The sequence below is a fragment of the Malaclemys terrapin genome, chromosome 10, assembly GCF_027887155.1.
Source record: "Malaclemys terrapin pileata isolate rMalTer1 chromosome 10, rMalTer1.hap1, whole genome shotgun sequence".
Classification (NCBI taxonomy): Eukaryota; Metazoa; Chordata; order Testudines; family Emydidae; genus Malaclemys; species Malaclemys terrapin.
In genome coordinates, this window is record NC_071514.1 from 25,107,490 (window position 1) to 25,128,181 (window position 20,692).

The 20,692-nt window shown below is 42.8% G+C and overlaps 4 protein-coding genes across 10 annotated transcripts in view; 1 reads left to right on the forward strand and 3 right to left on the reverse strand.

The window, feature by feature from the left end:
- The window catches only part of RAB27A (RAB27A, member RAS oncogene family), an 88,000-nt gene extending 83,586 nt beyond the window's left edge, over window positions 1-4,414 (reverse strand). For 2 of the 4 annotated variants that reach the window (XM_054043039.1, XM_054043035.1), the window contains exons 1-2: window positions 3,848-4,291; window positions 2,948-3,021 (exon numbers count right to left, since the gene is read on the reverse strand). The gene's annotated coding sequence lies outside the window, so the exon portion shown is untranslated. Of the gene's footprint in view, window positions 1-2,947; window positions 3,022-3,847; window positions 4,292-4,323 lie in introns of those variants that run through there. The other 2 variants (XM_054043032.1, XM_054043030.1) reach the window with 2 other exon arrangements.
- On the reverse strand, window positions 2,526-4,414 carry PIGBOS1 (PIGB opposite strand 1). Its single transcript, XM_054043041.1, has 2 exons — window positions 4,324-4,414; window positions 2,526-2,909 (listed from the first exon to the last, which is right to left on the reverse strand). The coding sequence occupies exon 2, from the start codon at window positions 2,823-2,825 to the stop codon at window positions 2,664-2,666; it is 162 nt and encodes a 53-aa protein (XP_053899016.1). The 5' UTR covers window positions 2,826-2,909; window positions 4,324-4,414; the 3' UTR covers window positions 2,526-2,663.
- A 117-nt stretch (window positions 4,415-4,531) lies between these two features.
- Window positions 4,532-18,964, forward strand: PIGB (phosphatidylinositol glycan anchor biosynthesis class B). Its single transcript, XM_054043042.1, has 12 exons — window positions 4,532-4,747; window positions 6,345-6,477; window positions 6,871-6,991; window positions 8,094-8,198; window positions 8,398-8,528; window positions 9,535-9,675; window positions 10,181-10,232; window positions 11,669-11,880; window positions 14,337-14,401; window positions 16,617-16,830; window positions 17,618-17,795; window positions 18,401-18,964. The coding sequence occupies exons 1-12, from the start codon at window positions 4,618-4,620 to the stop codon at window positions 18,518-18,520; spliced, it is 1,602 nt and encodes a 533-aa protein (XP_053899017.1). The 5' UTR covers window positions 4,532-4,617; the 3' UTR covers window positions 18,521-18,964.
- CCPG1 (cell cycle progression 1) overlaps window positions 18,953-20,692 on the reverse strand; it is a 57,880-nt gene continuing 56,140 nt past the window's right edge. For 3 of the 4 annotated variants that reach the window (XM_054043027.1, XM_054043024.1, XM_054043025.1), the window contains one exon: window positions 18,953-19,697. In XM_054043027.1, coding sequence (XP_053899002.1) covers window positions 19,514-19,697 — 184 coding nt within the window. In that variant the 3' untranslated portion in view covers window positions 18,953-19,513. The remainder of the gene's footprint in view (window positions 19,698-20,692) is intronic. The other variant, XM_054043026.1, reaches the window with a different exon arrangement.

A 20,692-nucleotide genomic window follows, 5' to 3' on the forward strand; every position in this document is an offset into this window, starting at 1 on the left:
CCATGAGCAATATCACTCTCCTGAGGATTACACAGCGAGATAAAGAACACATGTTGCTTGAATGCCAGCAAACACTGGGACCATAAACTGCCAGGCTTTGTCATGCAATGATACCAGATTACTTGCTACTAGCATGGCGTGGTCAAGTGTCCTACCGTGGAGGATGGAATAAGGCTGCACTGCCCAGAAACCTTCTGCAAAGGCTTTTGGAGTACCTCCATGAAGCTCTCCTGGAGATGTCCCTGGAGGATTTCCGCTCCATCCCCAGACACGTTAACAGACTTTTCCAGTAGCTGTACTGGCCGCAAATGCATCCCAAGTCCTCAGGGCAAATTAATCATTAAAAAACACTTGCTTTTAAACCATGTCTTATATTTTAAAAGGTAAACTCACCTGAGGTCCCTTCCATGGGGTCATGGTCTTGGATACTGGCTTGGGAGGGTAATTCAGTCAGGCTGAGAAAAAGATCCTGGCTGTTGGGGAGAATGGAGTGCTGTGTGCTCTCCGCAAGCTCGTCCTCCTCCTCCTCCGCCCCGTCCGCAGAATCCTCAGGTGTAGCTGATGAGATTATCCCCGCCTCAGAATCCACAGTCAGAGGTGGGGTAGTGGTGGCGGCCCCCCCTAGAATTGCATGCAGCTCAGCGTGGAAGCAGCACGTCTGCGGCTCTGACCCAGAGCGACCGTTTGCCTCCTTTGTTTTCTGATAGGCTTGTCTGAGCTCCTTGACTTTCATGCAGCACTGCTCTGAGTCCCTATTGTGGCCTCTCTCCATCATGCCCTTGGAGAGATTTTCAAAAGTTTTGCTATTTTGTCTTTTCGAACGAAGTTCTGCTAGCACTGAATCCTCTCCCCATATAGCGATCAGACCCAGTACCTCCCATACAGTCCATGCTGGTGCTCTTTTTCGATTACTGGCCTGCATGGTTACCTGTGCTGATGAGCTCTCTGTGGTCACCTGTGCTCTCCTGTGCTGGGCAAACAGGAAATGAAATTCAAATGTTCGCGGGGCTTTTCCTGTCTGCATCAGAGTTCAGATTGCTGACCAGAGCGGTCACAATGGTGCACTGTGGGATAGCTCCCGGAGGCCAATACCATCGAATTGCGGCCACACTAACCCTAATTCGAAATGACAATATCGATTTTGGTGCTACTCCGCTCGTCGGGGAGGAGTACAGAAATCCATTTTAAGAGCCCTTTATTTCGAAATAAATGGCTTCGTTGTGTGGACGGGTGCAGGGTTAATTCGATTTAACGCTGCTAAATTCGAATTAAAGTCATAGTGTAGACCAGGCCTATGTCTAACTTTCTACTTTTACAGCATGAAGGTGTAACATGCTGTTAAAGAGCTAAGAAACTCAGTGGTGGGTCACACACACGCCACTCTCAGATCACACATACACCTCTACCCCGATAAACACGGTCCTCTGGAGCCAAAAAAATCTTACCGCGCTATAGGTGAGACCGCGTTATATCAAACTTGCTTTGGCCCCCCTGCTCCTTGTCCCGACCAACCCCTCCAGAGACCCCCCCATCCCTAATCACCCCCTACCCAACCCCTGTGCTCCCTGTACCCTGACTACCCCAACCCCTATCCACACCCCCCACCCCATGACAGGCACTCACCGGCAGTGGTGGAAAGCGGAGCAGTCCAGCCCCAGCCCACTCCACTCCGGCAGCTCCCAGCCGCGGCGCTCCACTTCCTGACGCCGGTGAGAGCAGGGTGGTTGGGGAGAGGACGCGCCCCCATACTCACCTGTGGCAGGAAGCAGAGCGCCGCAGCTGGGAGCTGGTGGAGTGGAGCGGGTTGGGGCTAGGCTTCTCTGCTTCCCACCGCTGCTGGTGAGTGTGGGGAGATTGGGGAAAGGACGTCCCCTGCACTTACCTGCGGCAGGAAGTAGAACAACGTAGCCCCAGCCCGCTCCGCTTTCCTTGCCCCGGCCCCAGTAGTGTCGCTGGGGGGTGGGGAAAGGTCCCGCACTCACCGCCACAGTAAGCGGAGCAACCCAGCCCCAGCCCGCTCCACTCCGCCAGCTCCCAGCTGCAGCACTCCGCTTCCCGCCACGGATGAGTACGGGGAGGCGTCCTTTCCCCAACCTCCCGCTTCCGCTGGTGAGTGCGGGAGCAGCCCAGTCCCAGCCCACTCCACTCCACCAGCTCCCAGCCATGGCGCTCAGCTTCCCGCCGCAGGTGAATATGGGGGGGGCGTCCTTTCCCCAACCTCCCTGCACTCACCCGTGGCTGGAAGCAGAGCGCAGGGAGCTGACACGCTGATCCTCCGGAGCACTGCTTTACCGCGTTGTATACAAACCCATGTTATATCGGGTCACGTTATATCAGAGTAGAGGTGTGCTACAAGTATGCTTTCTATTCCCAATGGGGTTAGGACTAAGGGCAGAGTGACAGACCTAACTCTGAATTTGCATAAGACTAGAAACCTATAATTTTAAAGAAAAAGGTCAGTGGAATCAAATGCAATTCGGTCAATGTATGTGCAGCTGGCCATCTAAGAAAACACCATATTTACATTAATTAAAAAGCATATTTATTCTTCACCAAGATAAACCAATTTCTTTTGAAGAATAGACTATGTTATTTTGTTTTTCTCTCGGAACAAAAGTTTAGTGTCCAAACCAATATCACCAAGCAGCTCCATGTAATCTCTGCTATTCTTTCTTCTCTTCTAGTTCTGGTGCTTGCAGCTTTTCTTTTAATTTATTCTGTTTTCTGTGATATTGTTCAAATATTGGTTTATAGATGTAGAATCCTCCTGCAACTCCAAGGAGAGCCCCCAGAAAGATATGAGGTAATGGCAGTTTACCATACATTTTAACAGCCAAAGCTGTAACTTGTCACACCTGTCTTCAAAGATACTCTAAAGACATCTGAGTAGCCAAGCAAAATCTTCAGATCTACATATAAATGAAAGTGAATGTAAAGTGTTACTCACTGTAATGTTTGTTGCAGTCCAAAAAGAATGAAGTATTGACACGTGACTATCAGTGTTATTTTGGGTAGGGACTGCTATACAAAACAAAACAAAACAAAAAATATTCTGTCATCCATGCACACAATTTCCACTTAAATCAATTTGAACTGTAAACAGATGGGTCTAAGACCAATATAAATATTTGTATTTTGCACCTAAAATGCGGTAACATAAGAATTATGGCTCTGTTCCACTTTTCAGAGCAAGAACGCCAACCATGATTAACAGTCGGTGTTCAGTTACTTATGGCAAGATAGAAGTGCTGCTCTCTTGTAAAAAGCAGGTTTCTCTTGGTTTCATGGAGGAGCTGGATCACACATTCTGTACTGTATAATACAAAGATCAGGAGCCTGGAGGTCTTTTTCCTCTTTCTCCAGTAAGGATTGAGGTTTTTATGGGTACTAGCTCCAATATCAGCCAATAGATCACATTTGCCTGTCAGCTCTTCAGTAGAGGGAATGTGTTTGTCCATTTTGTAAGGCAGTGCCACAGTTAAATGATAAACATATAAAATTATGGTAGAAAACTTTTTCAGCATTTCCCCAAACTTTTTAGAAGGTCAACCCCCCTTCAAAAAGTTGAAGCCAGTTACAGTCTCCTTCAACAGCAGCGTTAGTAGGGCAGGATAGGGAAAACTTCCACTGCCACTGCTCTGTGTCCGTTTGCAGTTAGTGTCTCTCCCCCGAGGCAATGCCCCCACCCGGGGGCATGCTGCCTTAGCTCACAGCAATTTGGATTTCAATGGCGGTACACTAAGTATTGGTCACTAGGTGTAACGGACAGAAGGGCTACTTGAAATCCCCGTTACCAGCGCCTCGGTGACAGGCGCCGCATGGATTAAGGCTCGGGGCCACGACCCACCAGCTCTTTCCAGACTCCAGCTTCCGACGCCAGCGGGACTATCCAGGCAGCGCAGAGCTGTGGACGGAAACAGCGGAGATCGCCGGGCACGGGAGAGCTGAAGCCCGAGAGACGAGCGCGCCCAGCTTCCCGAGGGGGAGGCGGCGTGCGGGAGAGGCGCTTCCCGCGGCCCTTCGCCCTCCCACGAGACCGGGGCAGAATTTAGGGGCGGAGGGAGAACGAGGGGGCGGCGCCCCATGGCCCGAGCGCAGCCAAGGAAAGGCACGGAGGCGGGGGCAGCTGTGGAGGGAGCGGATCCCGCTGCCCCGTGCAGGGGAGCAGAGCAGGGCTGAGCGAAGCTGAGGGAGGCCACACACACCCCCATCGTCAATCGGGGCAGGGATCGAGAAGCCGGAGGAGACTCCCGGGACATCAGCCCCCGCCTCCCTGCCCAGAGCCCAGCCCCGCAAACCCCTCCCGCCGCGGAGCCGCCTTACCTTCAAGACCCCTTCGTCGAACCGATTAAACCAGCGAGAGGAAACCTCCATAGGCCAGACAAGCTGCCGGAAGTACAGAGCCTGACCCGCCCCGAGGGACATAATCTCTCACCCCGCTGAATTTCATCCCAAATTCCCGCCCCTAAATACTCTTCCGCACATGCGCTCACCCAGCCCCCGCAAGCTCCGGCAGGGCCGCAGCCTCGTCCCCGAGCGTCACTCTGGCTCCGCCCAAGGCGGAAGTGCGAGTGGCCCGGCAGGCCTCGCGGCTCCGTGCAGGGAGCTGCGTCCGACATGCAGGCGGGGGGTGGAGGCGGGTTCTTCCCCCGCGGCCGGACCCGCAGTGCCGACACCGTGCGGCTCCGCAAGAGAAAATCTGCGCTGTACAGCGCTGCCCCGGGGGCCGGCGGGGAGCGGGGCCCAGGTGAGGGGCGCCCGGGAGAGGAGACGCTCTGGGGGAAGGGCCTGAGGCTGGACACGCGGTGGAGTAGACAGAGATGTGTCCTGCTCAGCCCTCTGACCCCGGGCGGCAGCGATCGGAGAGGGAGCTCCGCCGCTTAGCGAGACACCCCTACAGAGGGGCGGGCTGTGCCCCGCCGGCTGCTTGGGCGGGGGTTGAGAGGCGCCAGTACCGCGGGGTGGTCTCGACACCTTCCCAGCCAAGAGTGGGCCAGGTGCCTGCAGTCTCTTCCTGTTGTTAGTTGGGCCAGTGGGAGGAACCCAAGGGGCTTCTTAATCACGCCAGGTTGCGTGTGCAAATATTTTCTTCAAGGGGCAGAGGAAGCAGTCCTTGCTGAAACTCTGCCCGCAAACTCGCCTCCTTGAGACTCCAACGTGAGATGTCATTTGCAGCAGATTGTGCACTTCAAAACTTCGTCTATATGTTCTGCTAGACTTCACCGTTGGTTAGGATAGGATACACCCATGATTACATGAAGACGTAAGAAAAGTAGCATGTTCCCAAAGTCAAGTGATGACATTAGAATCTAAACTTTTACGTTAAAAAGTTTCTAACTCACGTTTGTAAAGAGAAACTGGAGAAGTCTGTATAGCTGATGTGCTTGAGTTGAGTTTGTAGACGGTCTCCAGCAGAGGGGAGGAGCAGCAGTTGCAGCTAGTGGCAGTAAGGGAGGGAGCAGCCTGACCCATTAATCACCATCAGAGCAGATTAGGCTCCTAAAGGTGTCATTCTGCTGCCATCATTGCTGGGAAAGAAGGAGGCTACCATAACTGACCCTGTAGCAGGGGACTCTGAAGAACATTGGTTGCCACCACTGTAACGTTGGGAAAGTAACACTTTTTTGGTTGCTCCAAGTGTCCTCCATCCATTCCTCACCTTTCTTACATACTTTGATCAGTTGTGAAATAGTTATTGTTAATTCAAATGGACATCAGAGTCAGTAACCAGTGAAATGAACAGGACTACTCACACCTCAGCCAATTTTTCAGATTCTGCAAAATCAGACACTACTACAGCAGTTACATTTGATTCATGTTTACAAACTTGCGAGCCAGTGGCTTACTTTAAAATATATATATAAATAAAAGCTGAGATTCCACAGAAGAGAGCAACTTTAAAAAAAAAAAAGAGGGAAGCTGGCTGTGGGGAAGAATAACTAACCCAAAGCCATTAACTCTTTCTTCTCACTAATAACTGTCCAAGGTACTTGTTTGAAAAGTTCTCACTAAATTCAGTTTTAATTTGGATTTCGATCCTTCTTCAGTCACTGCAATTGATTTGATGATATAGTAGTTTGCAATCATTTAAGACTTCAACATGGAATCAAACTGGAGGCTGTGAGGAATAATGCTGTTAAAGTGCAAACAGCAAAATGGGACATAAAATGATGGAACTTCTTGACAAATGTACGATAATGCTACCATATACCTCATTTCTAAGATCAGGCTACTATACAGTTCAAAGCTATCATTTTAAAGAGAATGTCTTTGTTCAATCATCAGTAGCCATAAGCAATTATTATTTCAGGGACTTTCTCCAAACTAATGTTTTGCTTTCTCAGAGCTTATTGGCGAAAACATTTATCTGGTCTTGTTTACCATAACTCTGCGAGTACTTAACTGCTTTTTAGTCCAGACAAGCTTTGTTCCAGATGAATACTGGCAGTCGCTTGAAGTTGCACATCATATGGTTTTCAAATATCCTTTGCTTTTTGAAGTTAAAATGAGTGGAATCTTTCTAGAACTGAACTAAGTGTGCTCACTTTTTCATTTTGTCGTAATTGTGTCCTTTATACTGTAATATCTCTTTATGATGACTTTATTGCCCCAATAATGCTCTCTCTGCTCCATGCTTTTGTATCCTAGTAACTTTCTTGGAGCTATGTCACTACCACTGTCCTTTTTTGGTAGGAAGAGTGTTAAGCTAGAGGTTTCCCTGGCAGTGAGAAATTAATATGACCATTGGCAGAAATCACTAATTGACAGTGGCCACAGAGTAAGATTTTTAACAAAGAATCAGGAAATCCTGAGAATAAGTAGAACACTAACAGGAAAACTTTTAAGTTCTTTAAATATCCTTAATATTACTAATTATGGCTACTTGACCTGGGAATGGACAGAAGGTTTAAGGGGTTATTCATACCCACTACTATTTGCAACTATCTACAGAGTTTTACAGCTACTGGCAAAGGATGATGTTCAGCTGCTGGTAAGTATAAAGGAAATATTTTTTTAAAGCCCAGCTACAACTTACAATTAATTTAATTTCAAACTGTTGTAGGTAGGAAATTTAACTGTCCTCCTCATGAAATGAAAGACCCTGGTTTGGCCATTGGATCCATGTGAGTGCAACACTTGCCAGCGCATGAAGCCTCAATTAAGTTAATGTGGCTCTGCCTGGTCACAAGGGTCCACCTGCATGGCTCCAGTGGCAGGGGTGGGGCTGAAGACTATAGATGGTGATTCTTGATCTCTATCAACCTCTTCAAACGTCAAAGAAGATAGTGTTGTACCACTAGTAAGGTTAAAATTTTGTCAGTTATTTTTAGTAAAAGTCACAGACAGATCATGGGCAATAAAGAAAAATTTATGGAAGCCTGCAACCTGCCCATGACTTTTAGTACAAATAACGGAGTGATGGGACTGAAGCAGGGGGGGGAGAGAGAGAGGCTGACAGCTCCAGTCCCCACCGCAGCTGTTGCTGCGGGTGCTGTAGCCAAAGTAGTCACAGAGGTTCATTAAAGTCATGGAATTCGTGATCTCCGTGATTAAATCATATCCTTAGCCATTAGACTCCGAACATGATTTACTCAGTAGCTCTTTAATTAGCAGATTACTTTGGCTGCAAGTATAAGACCAGGACTGCAAATAACTAACAACTCAACAGAATCTGAGGGTAGGTTTTTTTCAAAAGCACTCGGTATTGACATAATTGTTTCCATTGAAGACAATGAATAAAACTCCCATTGATTTCATTTAAAGATGAGTTACATCATTGTGGAACAATTTTGAAAGTGCTGCCTTGAGTTTCTGGAAACTTTCAATTGAATGTCAAATTAACTCACTGTCTTTGATTGGTTTTAATAGAAACTCTGGACTCATCTTTCTCTAGGACTACGGTATTTAAAATATTAAGAGCTTTCCATCAAAACGTACAGAGGACAGTCATATAGCTTTAGTTTCCTCCGTGGATTGATGTTTCAAGAATCTCCTAGTTTTATATATTGCAATTAAACTTGGGAGTTAATAGGGGCTTCAGGAAACAAGAGTCAGAAAAATAAATAAACTTTTTTTTTTTTTTGCTAACATAGATTTGGATCCCTAGACTTGTGCAAGCAGTTCTGTCAGCTCTAGCAGACGTAAAGCTTTACTCATTAGTGAGACACCTAGAAAATGCAGAAACAGCAAAGTGGGTGGTGAGTCTCAGCCTTGAAATACGTGTCTTGTGTATGTGCCTTATAGTATTTTAGCATACAGTGTACTGCAGAACTTAAGAAATGGTTTAATGATATTAAATGTCAGCACTGAAGTCTAAAACTTTTCAATTACCTCTTTCCTTAAAGGCTATACAAATATTGTATTAACACCTCCCCTGTTGTTCATAATTGTTTTTAGTACCTTTGCCAGTTGTGCTCTTGGTTTACATGGTATTGCTGTACCAGAACTCTAACAAACACCATGGAAACAGTTCTCACCATCTTTGCTCTTTTCTACTATCCAATGGAAGGCTCAAAGATAAGGAGTAGGTGAGAGAATTTACACTAACAACATTATCCCAACCAAAGGTTACCAATCAAAATGGATGCAACTGTTAAAATAATGCTTTCTGTTCATATATAAACTTTTCCTGCCTTTTTGATATCCTCCCTGATGTTTTACGTCTGTCTGAACAAGTGCACAGGCTTCTGAATTTAGAAAGATTAGTTCAAGTTGTATAAAGATAATGTGGAAGATAACTATTCCTTTTGTTACTGAGGGTGAAATTCATCAAAGTTCAGTGCAGTGGCATGCAAACCAATTAAGCTTCAAGGCAAGACTGCATAGATGGAACACCTGCAAGTTCTCTGTGTGCCAAGACTTCTTTGTGCTGGTTCCAAATAAGCTGTTGGGGATGGGGCCATAGGAAACTAATCCTTAGTTGATCCAGCAACCCAAACCCCTCAGCTTGTGGAGAAACTGCAGCTGTTCTAGTTCCTGAGTGGAATGGTAACTGGTGTTGCTGCTGAACATGTCTACAGAGGATGGTAGTGGATGTGTAAAATTACTATTCTGCTGTTCCTCATTTCAAACCAAATAATCACCTATGGGGGACATTAATTTCATCTTTAGGGCAGTGTAGAGACACTTAATTTGTGAGAACTTAGGAAGGACATGAAAGATGGTCACTCAAGCCAAACAAGTATTCAGAGTCAATGTATTAACTAATTTTGAACTGAGTAATTACTCTTTTAAAAAGCCTGTATATACTTTCTAGTTAGATACTTAGTCTTGCATAGTTTAATTTACTACACAGTTTTTTCAGAGAAGCAGGCCAATAAGCAAGTGTTTGCACCCAAAGATTCAAGGTTAAAGGCAGTGCTGTATACTGAAGTCTGTATGTTGTACTTGCCTGAGTCAGCGTCCAGAAACATGGTGACATGAAAAATGTGATACTCCTGTCACATTGGACTAAAATATCATATAACGAAAAAGCAATTAAGTCTCTTTACAATTGTACTCTGACTGTTTCATTAATATTTTCTTCATTTCTAGTTGCAAATATTTAACTTTGGTAGCACTTGCATTTATTATTCGTCCAACTGCTGTAATTCCATGGATACCTTTGGTGCTCAGGCATTTCTGGCAAGAACAGAAGAAGGTAGACCTTGTTCTATACAGCTGTATTCCAGTAGGGTAAGTGTTTTATTAATTCAGTGATTTATGACACTATGCATACTAAATAGTAACTATTATATGTTACCATCTATAACCATCCTAACAGGATTCATTTAGGCATTCTGCTTATCAATATTTACTTTTTTTTTTTTTTTATATAACTAATAAGACTGTAGCCAGGGGCAGGACACCTCCTGAACGTTTCAACTTAGGGAGATGTGCAAAAGTGAAGAACACTGGCAACAGTTTGGAGAAGGGCCTTGCTTACAGTACAAACGCTGTGTATCCCCACAAGAGGGAGGTTTCATGGAAAGATTTCATGAGGGGAAAATATGAAGAGGACCTCCAAGCCAACCAGTGGTTGTTCCTGAAAGTCTAAGTGTTGGTGATTCACTCTAAGTAACTGTGACTAGTTTAGGGGACAGTGACACACAATAAATTGTAGAGGCAAGCTGAAGAAAAGTGTAATCTAAACATTCAGAAGATGCCAGTAATACAAGGAGCTTTTTCTTGATTTTTGCAGATTGGCTACTCTAGGGATTTCTTTAATAATCGATCGTGTATTTTTTGGTGAGGTAAGTTGCCATACAATGTTAGAAATGCTTACAAATTTAATTTAAGACAATTTTGTACTTGGGCAGATGGTTCCACATTTTCCTAATTCAAGAGCTGTCGCTGTCTCAATGATTTGAGATCTGTACTGTACATTCTGCCTTTGGCATCATCTCTAATAACAGTTTGTCTGTATCCTATAATCTTATAATTCTAGCCATTAATATCTATGCTTATGTTAAATCACTAGAATGCCATTTCAAATAAGACCAACAATGCAGTGGCTTCTCAATTCACTGATATTTAGTGTCAGTGTTCAGAGATATTTGCATGTTACTGTAATGATACACAGAGTAACTAAACTCTACACTGGTATTCTCGGCAGCATATCTTATGTTCTGGGAGAGTTGTGGTGTTATGGTTAGCTCAGCATTAATTTCTGTTAGGATGGCTCAGTTGTAGCGTTTTGGTATTTATTTGCTTCTATAAGTATTTACAGATCCTAGTTAACACTGTCCTAGTAAATCTGCTTGTGAAACTTCTCATTTCTGACATCTTGTGTTACCATAAAGTATTCGGCAGTTTAATACTTACCTACAAAAGCTGCTTTCTGTAGACGGCATCAATTATGTAAAACAAAGATTAGCAAAAGCTCCAACTCATATCCTGCATGTTTTCAACTTTCACGCAGGTAAAGATGCACAGCTCTCAGGGTAAGAAGTGTTAAATATATTGATGACTGTTGCCGATATTACTGTAAAACGGACAATTTTGGCAAACTTGAAGTTGTCCATCTAACCCAATGTCATATAGTATGTAGAAAAGATTTTTTCCAAGCAGGAGACATTACAGAGGTAACAGAGAAGAACTAGAGCAATATTCAAGTGGGCAGAGGAGAATTCTATAGGGCTCGAAGGGATGTATAAAATATTTAGGGTAGGATTTTCAGAAGTGCTCAGCATTGATCTAACTGCTTCCATTGAAGCAAATGGTAACTTAAATAGGAGCAGATTACACCAATGTCGAGCAATTTTGAGAATCCTGCCCCTGTTTTTTTAAAAAAAAGTTCTATGGACAACCCATGTCTCATTTAAAGGATTCAATAACTTTAAAAGATGAGCCTGTACTTTTTGTGGAAGTCAATTAGTGACCACATAAGACGGATTGTGTGTAGATTTTTAAAACATTTCCCATTTGTCTTGTTCAACATAAAAGACCTGTTCTGTATAATAGAAAAGTAGAAAACTTTCAAACCATAAAGCTTGTAACTTGTATTAATTGCTGAAAGTAACTAAATGGCTTTCACAAGATAGTTTTTACTTTAAAAATTTGCTGTAATGATTTTAGGTAAAAATGTAAATCATGGTATCTTTTAATGCCGGTGCTGCATAACAGAACCGGACAGACTTAATCTAACATTTTCATACTTAACATTAATTCATTTTTTTTAACCTTTCAGTGGATACTGGTTCAGATGAAATTCTTGAAGTTTAATGTGCTACAGAATTTGGGGACATTTTATGGTTCTCATCCTTGGCATTGGTACTTGAGCCAGGGATTGCCGGTTATTTTGGGCACCCATCTACCCTTCTTTATTCACGGCTGCATCCAGGCCCCAAAGAGGTACCGGATCTTTCTAGTGGTAGTGGTTTGGACATTGTTGGTATACAGGTAAGCTCCCTTAAATGTAATTAACTTTGAACCAGTCACATTATTTTTAAAGTCAAAGTCATAACTTATTTTCTCTAGAACAAAATTTTGAAATTAATGCAAAGAAAGTTGCATTCAAATGGCAGTGTCCAATGAATTAAACAAATTATCCAAATATTTTACAATTAATTACTCAATGGTATGACACAGCTGCATTTAACCCTACTACAGTGGCTTAACGGAATCATTCTAAACTGTTGTTGGTGGCACAGTAAGTGATTAGAGAGCAGATTGGGCATTGCAGCAAAATTGAAAACTTCTCTGAATCACTAAAAGGTGTTTGCTTTCAGCAGCAGAATGAGTTTGAAAGTTTTGTTTACCTGAGGCTTGTTAAAGAAAATCACATTCTTTTGTTCAATTTCACTCAAGATTTCTGAAATCTTCTGTAAAGACTTGCATATGGAGCAATTCAAATATTATTACAATATAAAAATCAGTCCTGTCTTTTGTCATAGCGGGGAGGGATAGCTCAGTGGTTTGAGCATTGGCCTGCTAAATCCAGGGTTGTGAGTTCAGTCCTTGAGGGGGCCATTTAGGGAACTGGGGTAAAAATCTGATTGGTCCTGCTTTGAGTAGGGGGTTGGACTAGATAACCTCCTGAGGTCCCTTCCAACCCTGATATTCTATGACTCCATTTTGACAACAACCAGAGGTGAAGGTCGCAGTTTGCAAGGGATGAGAAATGGCAGTGAGGATTAGTTTGTTCAGGCTCTTCACACACAACTCACTGTGGAAACAGACCGTTCCATGTGAAGGTGAAACAGATGACAGTGATTATTTAAATATCAAACAATGTTAAAGGCCTTCCCCTGTTTCAGAACATGGTATTAATAAAATATAGAAAAATTTGTAACTGGGTCACAGTTGTGACATCAATCATTAGTCCAGCTCAAAACTGAGGGATGCAAAGATGGTTTTAAACTACCTTGCACTGGCCCAATCCTGTACGGCTCCAGTCCCCTGGCACAAGCTAAAGTAGTCTGATACCCTAATCATGCCCCCTGCACTACCTGCAGGAGGGGTTGGCATAGGAGCCACTGTGATAATTATACATCACTTGATCCAGGTATAATGGGGTGGGCCTCCTGTGGCTGACTCCACAAGTTATAGGACTGTATTGAGTAGCACTATGGTGCACAGCTGTCCTAGCTTAGATGAATCTTGGCTCCATAGTTGTAGTGTGCCCAGCTAAGTTTTGATTCACCACCAGCACTTTTCCTCACTTGGCATTTTGAACAGCAGCTTATGACAAGGGAACAGTCTCTCCTTACAGGTTGCATCCCTGACCATATCTTGATAAATAGCCATTGATGGACCTACCCTCCTTGAACTTACCTAATTCTTTATAGTTTTGGCCTTCACAACATCTCCTGACAAAGAGTTCCACAGGTTAACACTGTGTTGTGTGACATAATACTTTGTTTTGTTTTAAACCTGCTGCATGTTAATTTCATTGGGTGACCCCCGGTTCTTGTGTTATGTGACGGGGTAAATAACATTTCCTTATTTACTTTCTCCATTTTTGTTGTCCTTCTCTGTACCTTTTCCAATTCTAATATATCTTTGAGATGGGGATACCAGAACTGCATGCAGTATTGAAGGTGTGGGCATACCATGGATTTATAGAGTGGCATTATGATATTTTCTGTCTTATCTCTTTCCTAATGGTTCCTAACATGATTAGCTTTTTTGGACTGCTGCTGCATATTGAGCGGATGTTTTCAGAGTACTATCCACAATGACTCCATGATTTCTTTCTTCAGCAGTAACAGCTAACTTAGACGCCATCACTTTGTTTGTATAGTTGGGATTGTTTTCCAATGTGCATTAGTTTGCATTTATCAGCACTGAATTTTATCTACCGTTTTGTTGCCCAGTCACAAAATTAATAAAGTACTAATTATGATCTAGATTTTAATATGTTCATTGCCAGGGTGTAAAAACATCTACTGTAGGCAGTATGTGATTAATGTCACAATAGTCAAGCACGATATTTATTGTACCTACTTTCTTCATGTAAGTGGGATGACTGAATGCTCCTCCTTATCTGTCTGTTGGAGGCAATTGGCATATGTTAGTAAAGTTCCTGGAAAATGGTAGTTTGTTTGCAGCTGCAGTATGCTCCTGTTTTCTAAAACACTATTATCTGAACCACCACATTAACTGAATCCCTTCCTCGTGCCCCATATATTTCATGCTAGTAGGCAAGGAACGGATTCAGATAATGCGGTGGTTTGATAATAGAGCAGAAATCTCCAGCCAGGACTGTGAGGAGGAGGCTTACTACTCAGTTTTTTAAAAATCTGTTAAAGTTGTCTTTTCTATCCCTACGTGCTATAAAACATGCTATTGAATTGTCAACAAACCTGTGATTTATAGAACTTTATTTCAGTAGTACCATACCTGTTTTGTTACAGCACGTTGAGCCACAAAGAATTCAGGTTTATATATCCCGTACTGCCATTTTGCATGGTGTTTTGTGGTAAGCATTTGGATTTTAAATGTTGTGTGGTGGTGATTACCCTTCTGTAGAAACTTTTTTACATGAAATATAGGCTGTAGATTAGTTATGGTCAAGTTGCATGCTAGCCATAGCTTGTTTAGAATTAGTCTTCTATTCACTTACAGCCCCACCAAAACAGATTGAATCATAGGGGCAGGAACAACTATTGCCTAGGTGCACCGCTAAATGTTACCTCTAAAGCAGGGGTGGACAAACTACGGCCCGCCAGCTGTTTTAATCCAGCCCTCGAGATCCCGCTGGGGAGCAGTGTCTAAGGCCACTCCATGCGGCTCCCAGAAGCAGCAGCACGTTCCCCCTCCGGCTCCTACACATAGGGGCAGCCAGGGGGCTCCGCTCTGCAAGTTGCCCCAGCCCCAAGCCCCGACCTTGCAGCTCTCATTGGCCGGGAACTGCGACCAATGGGAGTTGCAGGGGTGGCGCCTGTGGATAGGGCAGCCAGCAGCAGAGCCGCCTGGAGGACATGCTACTGCTTCCAGGAGCTGCTTGAGGTAAGTGCTGCCCTGAACCTGCACCTTTGATCACCCTCCGAACCCCTCAGTCCCAGCCCTCTTGCACCCCAAACTCCTCATCCTGAGCCCCACCCTAGAGCCTGCACACACACACCCCCGCCCTAGCCCTGATCTCCCTCCCGGCCTTAGAACCCCCTCGATCCCAGCCTGGAGTACCCTCGTACACCCCAGAGCCCCCTACTGCACCCTGAATTTCTCATTTCTGGCCCCACCCCAGAGCCCACACCCCAACCCCAATTTCGTGAGCATTCATGGCCCACCATACACTTTCTATACCCAGATGTGGCCCTTGGGCCAAAAAGTTTGCCCACCCCTGCTCTAAAGCCATAAAAATAATGAGTTTCTAACATTTAGATTTTCAACAATGCTAATTTTTAGCTGAATCTGTTATTTTATTTCCCATTCATCCCTGGCCCCCCTCAAAAATGCCCTAAAGGTAGTGTCTTTTAAAAAGAAATTGAGTGTGAACCTGTTCTCATGCCCTCTATGACTTTTACAGAATTTATTGTATTTGCAATTACATTTAAAGGTGACCTGCAAAGGTAAAATTGCACTTGTCCTTTTTAGTAGCTTTATGATGTAGAAAGGAGGCCTGAAAGGGTATTATTTTAAAAAACTCTTATATTAAATTGTGGTTTTGCCTAGGCTGGAAGAATGACAGTGAGGGCTCTGGTGAATTGATATCACAAAAGCCATGAAAGCTGAGCAAAATTACAAAGAATAGATTTTTGGGACTTGTTAACTCACACAAAGTTGCACCAGTTTAATTTTAAATAGCTTTATTTAAACCAGGGCAACCCTGTGTGGACACTCTTATTTCAGTTTAAGCCAGGCTTATTTTGGTTTAGTTTACATTAATTAGAAATAGCTATAACTAAACTAATCATGATTTAAGCTTAATAAGAGTGTCTACACAGGAGTTGCCCTGGTTTAACAAAGTCAATTTAAAAACTAATAGAAGTTGAACTGGTTCATCTTAAGTTTATAGACAAGGTCAGGTGTTTTATACCATCTTGCTTTTTTGTTAACAGCCCACTTAACTGCAGAAAGGTAGCCTTTGATACAGAGTCAACACCCGTCACTGTAATTCTGAAGCTCCCTGCTGCTTTTTTTCCTTCATCCCAGAGCTGCTTAGCACCTAACCCCACTTCCCTTGCTACAGCAGCAATTCATTTGGAGTACAGTAACCTGCTTCAGGCCTTTTTAAAGTGTTGGAGAGACCAGAGAGCCATATTACTGGCAGTGGGAAGTATGTCGTGTTTTGCCCTACCTGTGACATTTAAACCAGACACTTCAGTAACAGTCTTCCCTTATCATTTGTTCAGACTGATTCACTGTCCTCTTCTTAAATGATTTCCCACCCTACGGAATTAACTACAAGCCTAGAAAAATTAAGCCCTAATTGCGGCTCTGAATTGCAAAATAGGTTCAGTTTTATTAACTATAGAGTGTGGAATCCATATGAAACATGCCCCTTTTTTCCATTCTAAACAAAAAACTGGAGTGGGTAGTGACTTTGACTGTATCAAAACAAGGAACTGTTTTACTTCTAATTTAGCCACGACTAATCAATTTTCAGTAAGTTGCACTATGTCAAAAGAAAGCTGTAGACTAATAGTTAACACTTGCCTATCTGCTTAACTATTTTATATTTCTCACTTTAGGATATTCTCTTAAACAATTGAAAACATGGAAGAAATCAGCAATAACCTTCCTGCTTTTATCAAATTTACTCCCAGCCCTGTACACGGGTTTGATTCACCAGCGTGGCTCTCTTGATGTCATGATTCATATGCAGCAGCTCTGTAACAATTCTTCTAACCAATCATGGGCTTCTGTCTTTGTAATGATGCCATGCCACTCTACTCCTTTTTACAGGTAATAAAGTAGCTAATACAATTTGTAATACTAAAGCTACTCAAGCATACAATTTCCCCCCCTCAAATATATTGAATTATTTGAGGGATAATGTTAATCGATTACCAAATTGTTCAGTCTGTCTTAACTCTGTATGAAATAATAAATTGGAAATGTGGATCTTTCATATTGTTTATTCCACCCAGCATCTGCATTTTTCCTGTGTTACCAAAACAGCTTAGTGTTAGACATATATTTGCCCTAGCAGTTTGCATTGCTTCACTCCTTCTCCAATATTTAACTACTGCAGGGAGTCAAGATTTAATTCTTATTTCCTTGACTTCTGCTACCAGGTTAACAGATAGAACTATTATGTATGACATGGCTAAAGTAACTCTTCCAGAACTATGTAACACATCCTGATATATATATAAAAATTAAAGGATTAACATAATATAATGTTATTTTCAAAGTGTGCTTCAGTAAAGGACTGAGTTCACTCAGGATGGTCTTTTGGCTATTAAAATCTAAAATAAATCAGATTGTGGATTATTGCTTCCTATGAACCTCTCCAGTTGCAATTACACTCACTACTGGCACCTCCTTTTACTTTCTTTATGTTTATTTGAAATACAGAGATGAGAAAAACATTATGTATCTAGCACAGAAGGGAAAGATGCACCTACTGATAATGGGAAAATAAGAGAAGAAGAAGTTTTACGGTCTACAATATAGCATCCTTAATTGAAACTAAGATCTAAAATGATCACTTAACACTGGATCTCAACAGTTTTTTCCCCTCTCCTAGCCATGTTCACTGTCCTCTACCAATGAGATTCCTTCAATGTCCTCCAGACCTAACTGGAAAAGAGAGTTACCTTGACGAAGCAGATATATTTTACTCTAATCCACTCAAGTGGCTTAATGAGGAATTTTACAATGGTACACTACCTACTCACTTGGTCTTCTTCAGTGTGCTAGAACAGGTACGTTAATTGCAAGTTAACTTTATCTAGATCAGTCTAAGAATACAAATTTTCACAAGAAATAGACGGGAAAGCTGAAATTGCAGCTTTGAAGATGTTCTTTAGCCTTTAAAACTGTATGACTTGAACATTTGCCCAAAATACAGCATAGCTAATATTGTGTCACTGTAGTGAAGGGAAAGATCCCAGAGAGGGCATGCATGGGTACCCAGCAAATCCTTCATGCCATGAAGTACTGCTGTAAGGCAGCTATCTTCAAAACAGCACCAAGGCAAGTTTGAGGTGCACAGACACAACCTACATGGTTTGCATTGAGTGACTTTATGGGCATGAAGTGAGCAAAGAAGCCTGCAATCAGCAGAATTCCTTCCCCTTCAACTCTTCTGTAAAGTCCATTTACTCAAGGTTGTGGGGAGTGACCAAGATTTCACTCTAACCAAGGGTCATGATATGGTATGGTTGGTATTTCTCCTTCCCACAACACAGAACCTAACTTCCATAGGTAGCTGAGTGGTTGGTTTAATAGAAGTTTAGGAACACCATTTTGTACCCCACCAGTATAAAAATGCCGGACTGTTTGGAAATGAAAGTGTATTTATTTACAGGAAATATCATCGTTTCTTGTCCTAAATGGTTACGAGAGAACAGCTACTGTCTTTCACACCCATATGCCTCAAGGACGAATTGGAAGCCACATCTATGTCTACACAAGAAGGGTGAAATGAAGCATGCTTCAAGATCAGTTTCTGAACTGGGACCAACTGAAGTCAGTATTGTACAGTGGTGTCTTGGTTAAACCGCCTTCTAGTACAGAACAGAGGGCAGTGATACTTGAAAATAGGTAAGCAAAATTGACAGGTCTGGCTCAAATTTACAGGCAGTAGATAAGGATTATACTGGGCGTAACATGTTTAGTGATGCTTCTTCACTGGTGGAAAAGTGGAACTTCAATGGCAATATTCTCATCTTATCTCTTGGTGTTAGAAGGGGAGGGGAAAAAACACGGTTCATCTGTCTTAGGACATTTATAAATAATTAAGAGAACACCAGCAACAGCTATGGCATGACGTTTGTGATTTAGAGGAGAGGAGTAAGACAAGACTTCATAACCTCTATGGGACTGTACACTTATGCTAGATTTGTTTATGAATAAAGACTTTTACCCACAACGCCTCTTTATTTTTCTTCCACAATATGCAGATGTGCAAGAAATTTCAAGTGCATATGTCAGCAAGCTGATTAGAATGCAGCACAGCAAATTCTTCATAAGTCAACAGGCTCTTGAACCCCCAAAAAAGACAAGAAGCAAGTATAAGATTACAAAATATTAACAGATGCATTGCCATAATTTAGATCTACTTTCTGAAAGGATGAGATGAAGTTAGTACACCAAACCATGTTAATTACATGTACATTATGTATGATTCAATTTTGAACTATACTAATGGAATGCAATTAAGCCTATTTTTCACACAAGTCACAACATACCTAGTTTCCATAACAGTACAACTACAACCAAAATCATTTCCAAAGAACAGTAAAGTAACACTAGAGAAAATGCGAGTTAGGAAGTTTGATGCTTTTGAACAGGGTAAAAATCAATCTGTATAAAGAAACACTTGCACCTTGCAGTTTTGTTGAAAAACAATTCGTTTCCATTGAGGAACCACTAGAAATTATCTACTTGTATCTTCCTGATTTTACCATACATAAATTACTTAATATTTTGGATCAAAGGGTAATTGCCCCAATTCTATTTCAAGATTTGCCATGTGTCTTCCATTAGTGCGACCATGTTTATGCCATTTACCTTCTCTCTTATTCCGTTGGTGTTGCTTCTGAGTTTGTTTTTCATGTCTGGAACTTTCAGATTGTGTGAAAGTAGGCCTTTTAGCAGGTTGACTGAAAGGAGTAAACAAAACTTGGTTAGAGCTGTTGAAAATATCTTAATAAAATCAACTCCATACATGATTATTATTTCACTACCAGTGCTCAAAGAAGAGTTACAGTTGGTGTAAAGATGATGGGTTTTATTTATTTATTTACGTTTAAGAATGTACGGAGACCTCTCAAAATAGATTACCCAAAACCCTAGTTAGGGTCAGGGTAAATAAGCTCCAATGCAAATTTCCATACCACACCACTCTGCTGGACTTGCAGGGAACACAATGCTGGTTAGGACTGAACAATACTCTTACATAAAGACATTTGGAACATACACAAACCAAGTTTCAATAGAAACATCTGCACCATAATATGCGTGTGTGTGTGTACGCGCATGTGTGTACACACAATACAAGGACTTAAATCAGGGATCGGCAACGTTCGGCACGCGGCTCGCCCAGGTAAGCACCCTGGCGGGCCGGGCCAGTTTTATTTACCTGCTGACGCGGCAGGTTCGGCCAATCGCGGCCCCCACTGGCCCGGGACATCGCTCGCCCGCGCCACTTCTCGCCACCCCCATTGGCCCGGAACGGCAAACCGCGGCCAGTGGGGGCCGCGATCGACCGAACCTGCCCGCGTCAGCAGGTAAATAAAACTGGCCCGGCCCGCCAGGGTGCTTACCCGGGCGAGCCGTGTGCCGAACATTGCCGACCCCTGACTTAGATAGAGGACAGGAGGGTGCTGTTAATAGACCGTTGTAGCTCATCTTGCGTGTTTTTTGATATTACAAGAACTCCAAGGAATTTTATCCTTGAATTACAGGCTCACATCCCACACTTCTGAAGCAAAAGGCTATACAGTCTTACTTTGCTTAATATTCTCACCAGTAGTGATAAATAACATAGTCACTAAATACACTTGAAAATTAAATGCCTGTACCAGTAAACAGATGTTTTAGTCTCATTCAGAATTCATTCAGACCATAGAAAAAAAAGCTGCCCAATAATAGAGTA

What these genes read in the sequence shown, in the direction of transcription:
- PIGBOS1 (XM_054043041.1), bottom strand. Translation starts at nt 2,825, where the DNA reads ATGTATGGTAAACTGCCATTACCTCATATCTTTCTGGGGGCTCTCCTT.
- PIGB (XM_054043042.1), top strand. Translation starts at nt 4,618, where the DNA reads ATGCAGGCGGGGGGTGGAGGCGGGTTCTTCCCCCGCGGCCGGACCCGC. An exon ending in TGGACATTGTTGGTATACAG is followed by an intron (nt 11,881 to 14,336) that starts GTAAGCTCCCTT and finishes GTTTTGTTACAG; the next exon opens with CACGTTGAGCCACAAAGAAT. An exon ending in CACTCTACTCCTTTTTACAG is followed by an intron (nt 16,831 to 17,617) that starts GTAATAAAGTAG and finishes CCCCTCTCCTAG; the next exon opens with CCATGTTCACTGTCCTCTAC.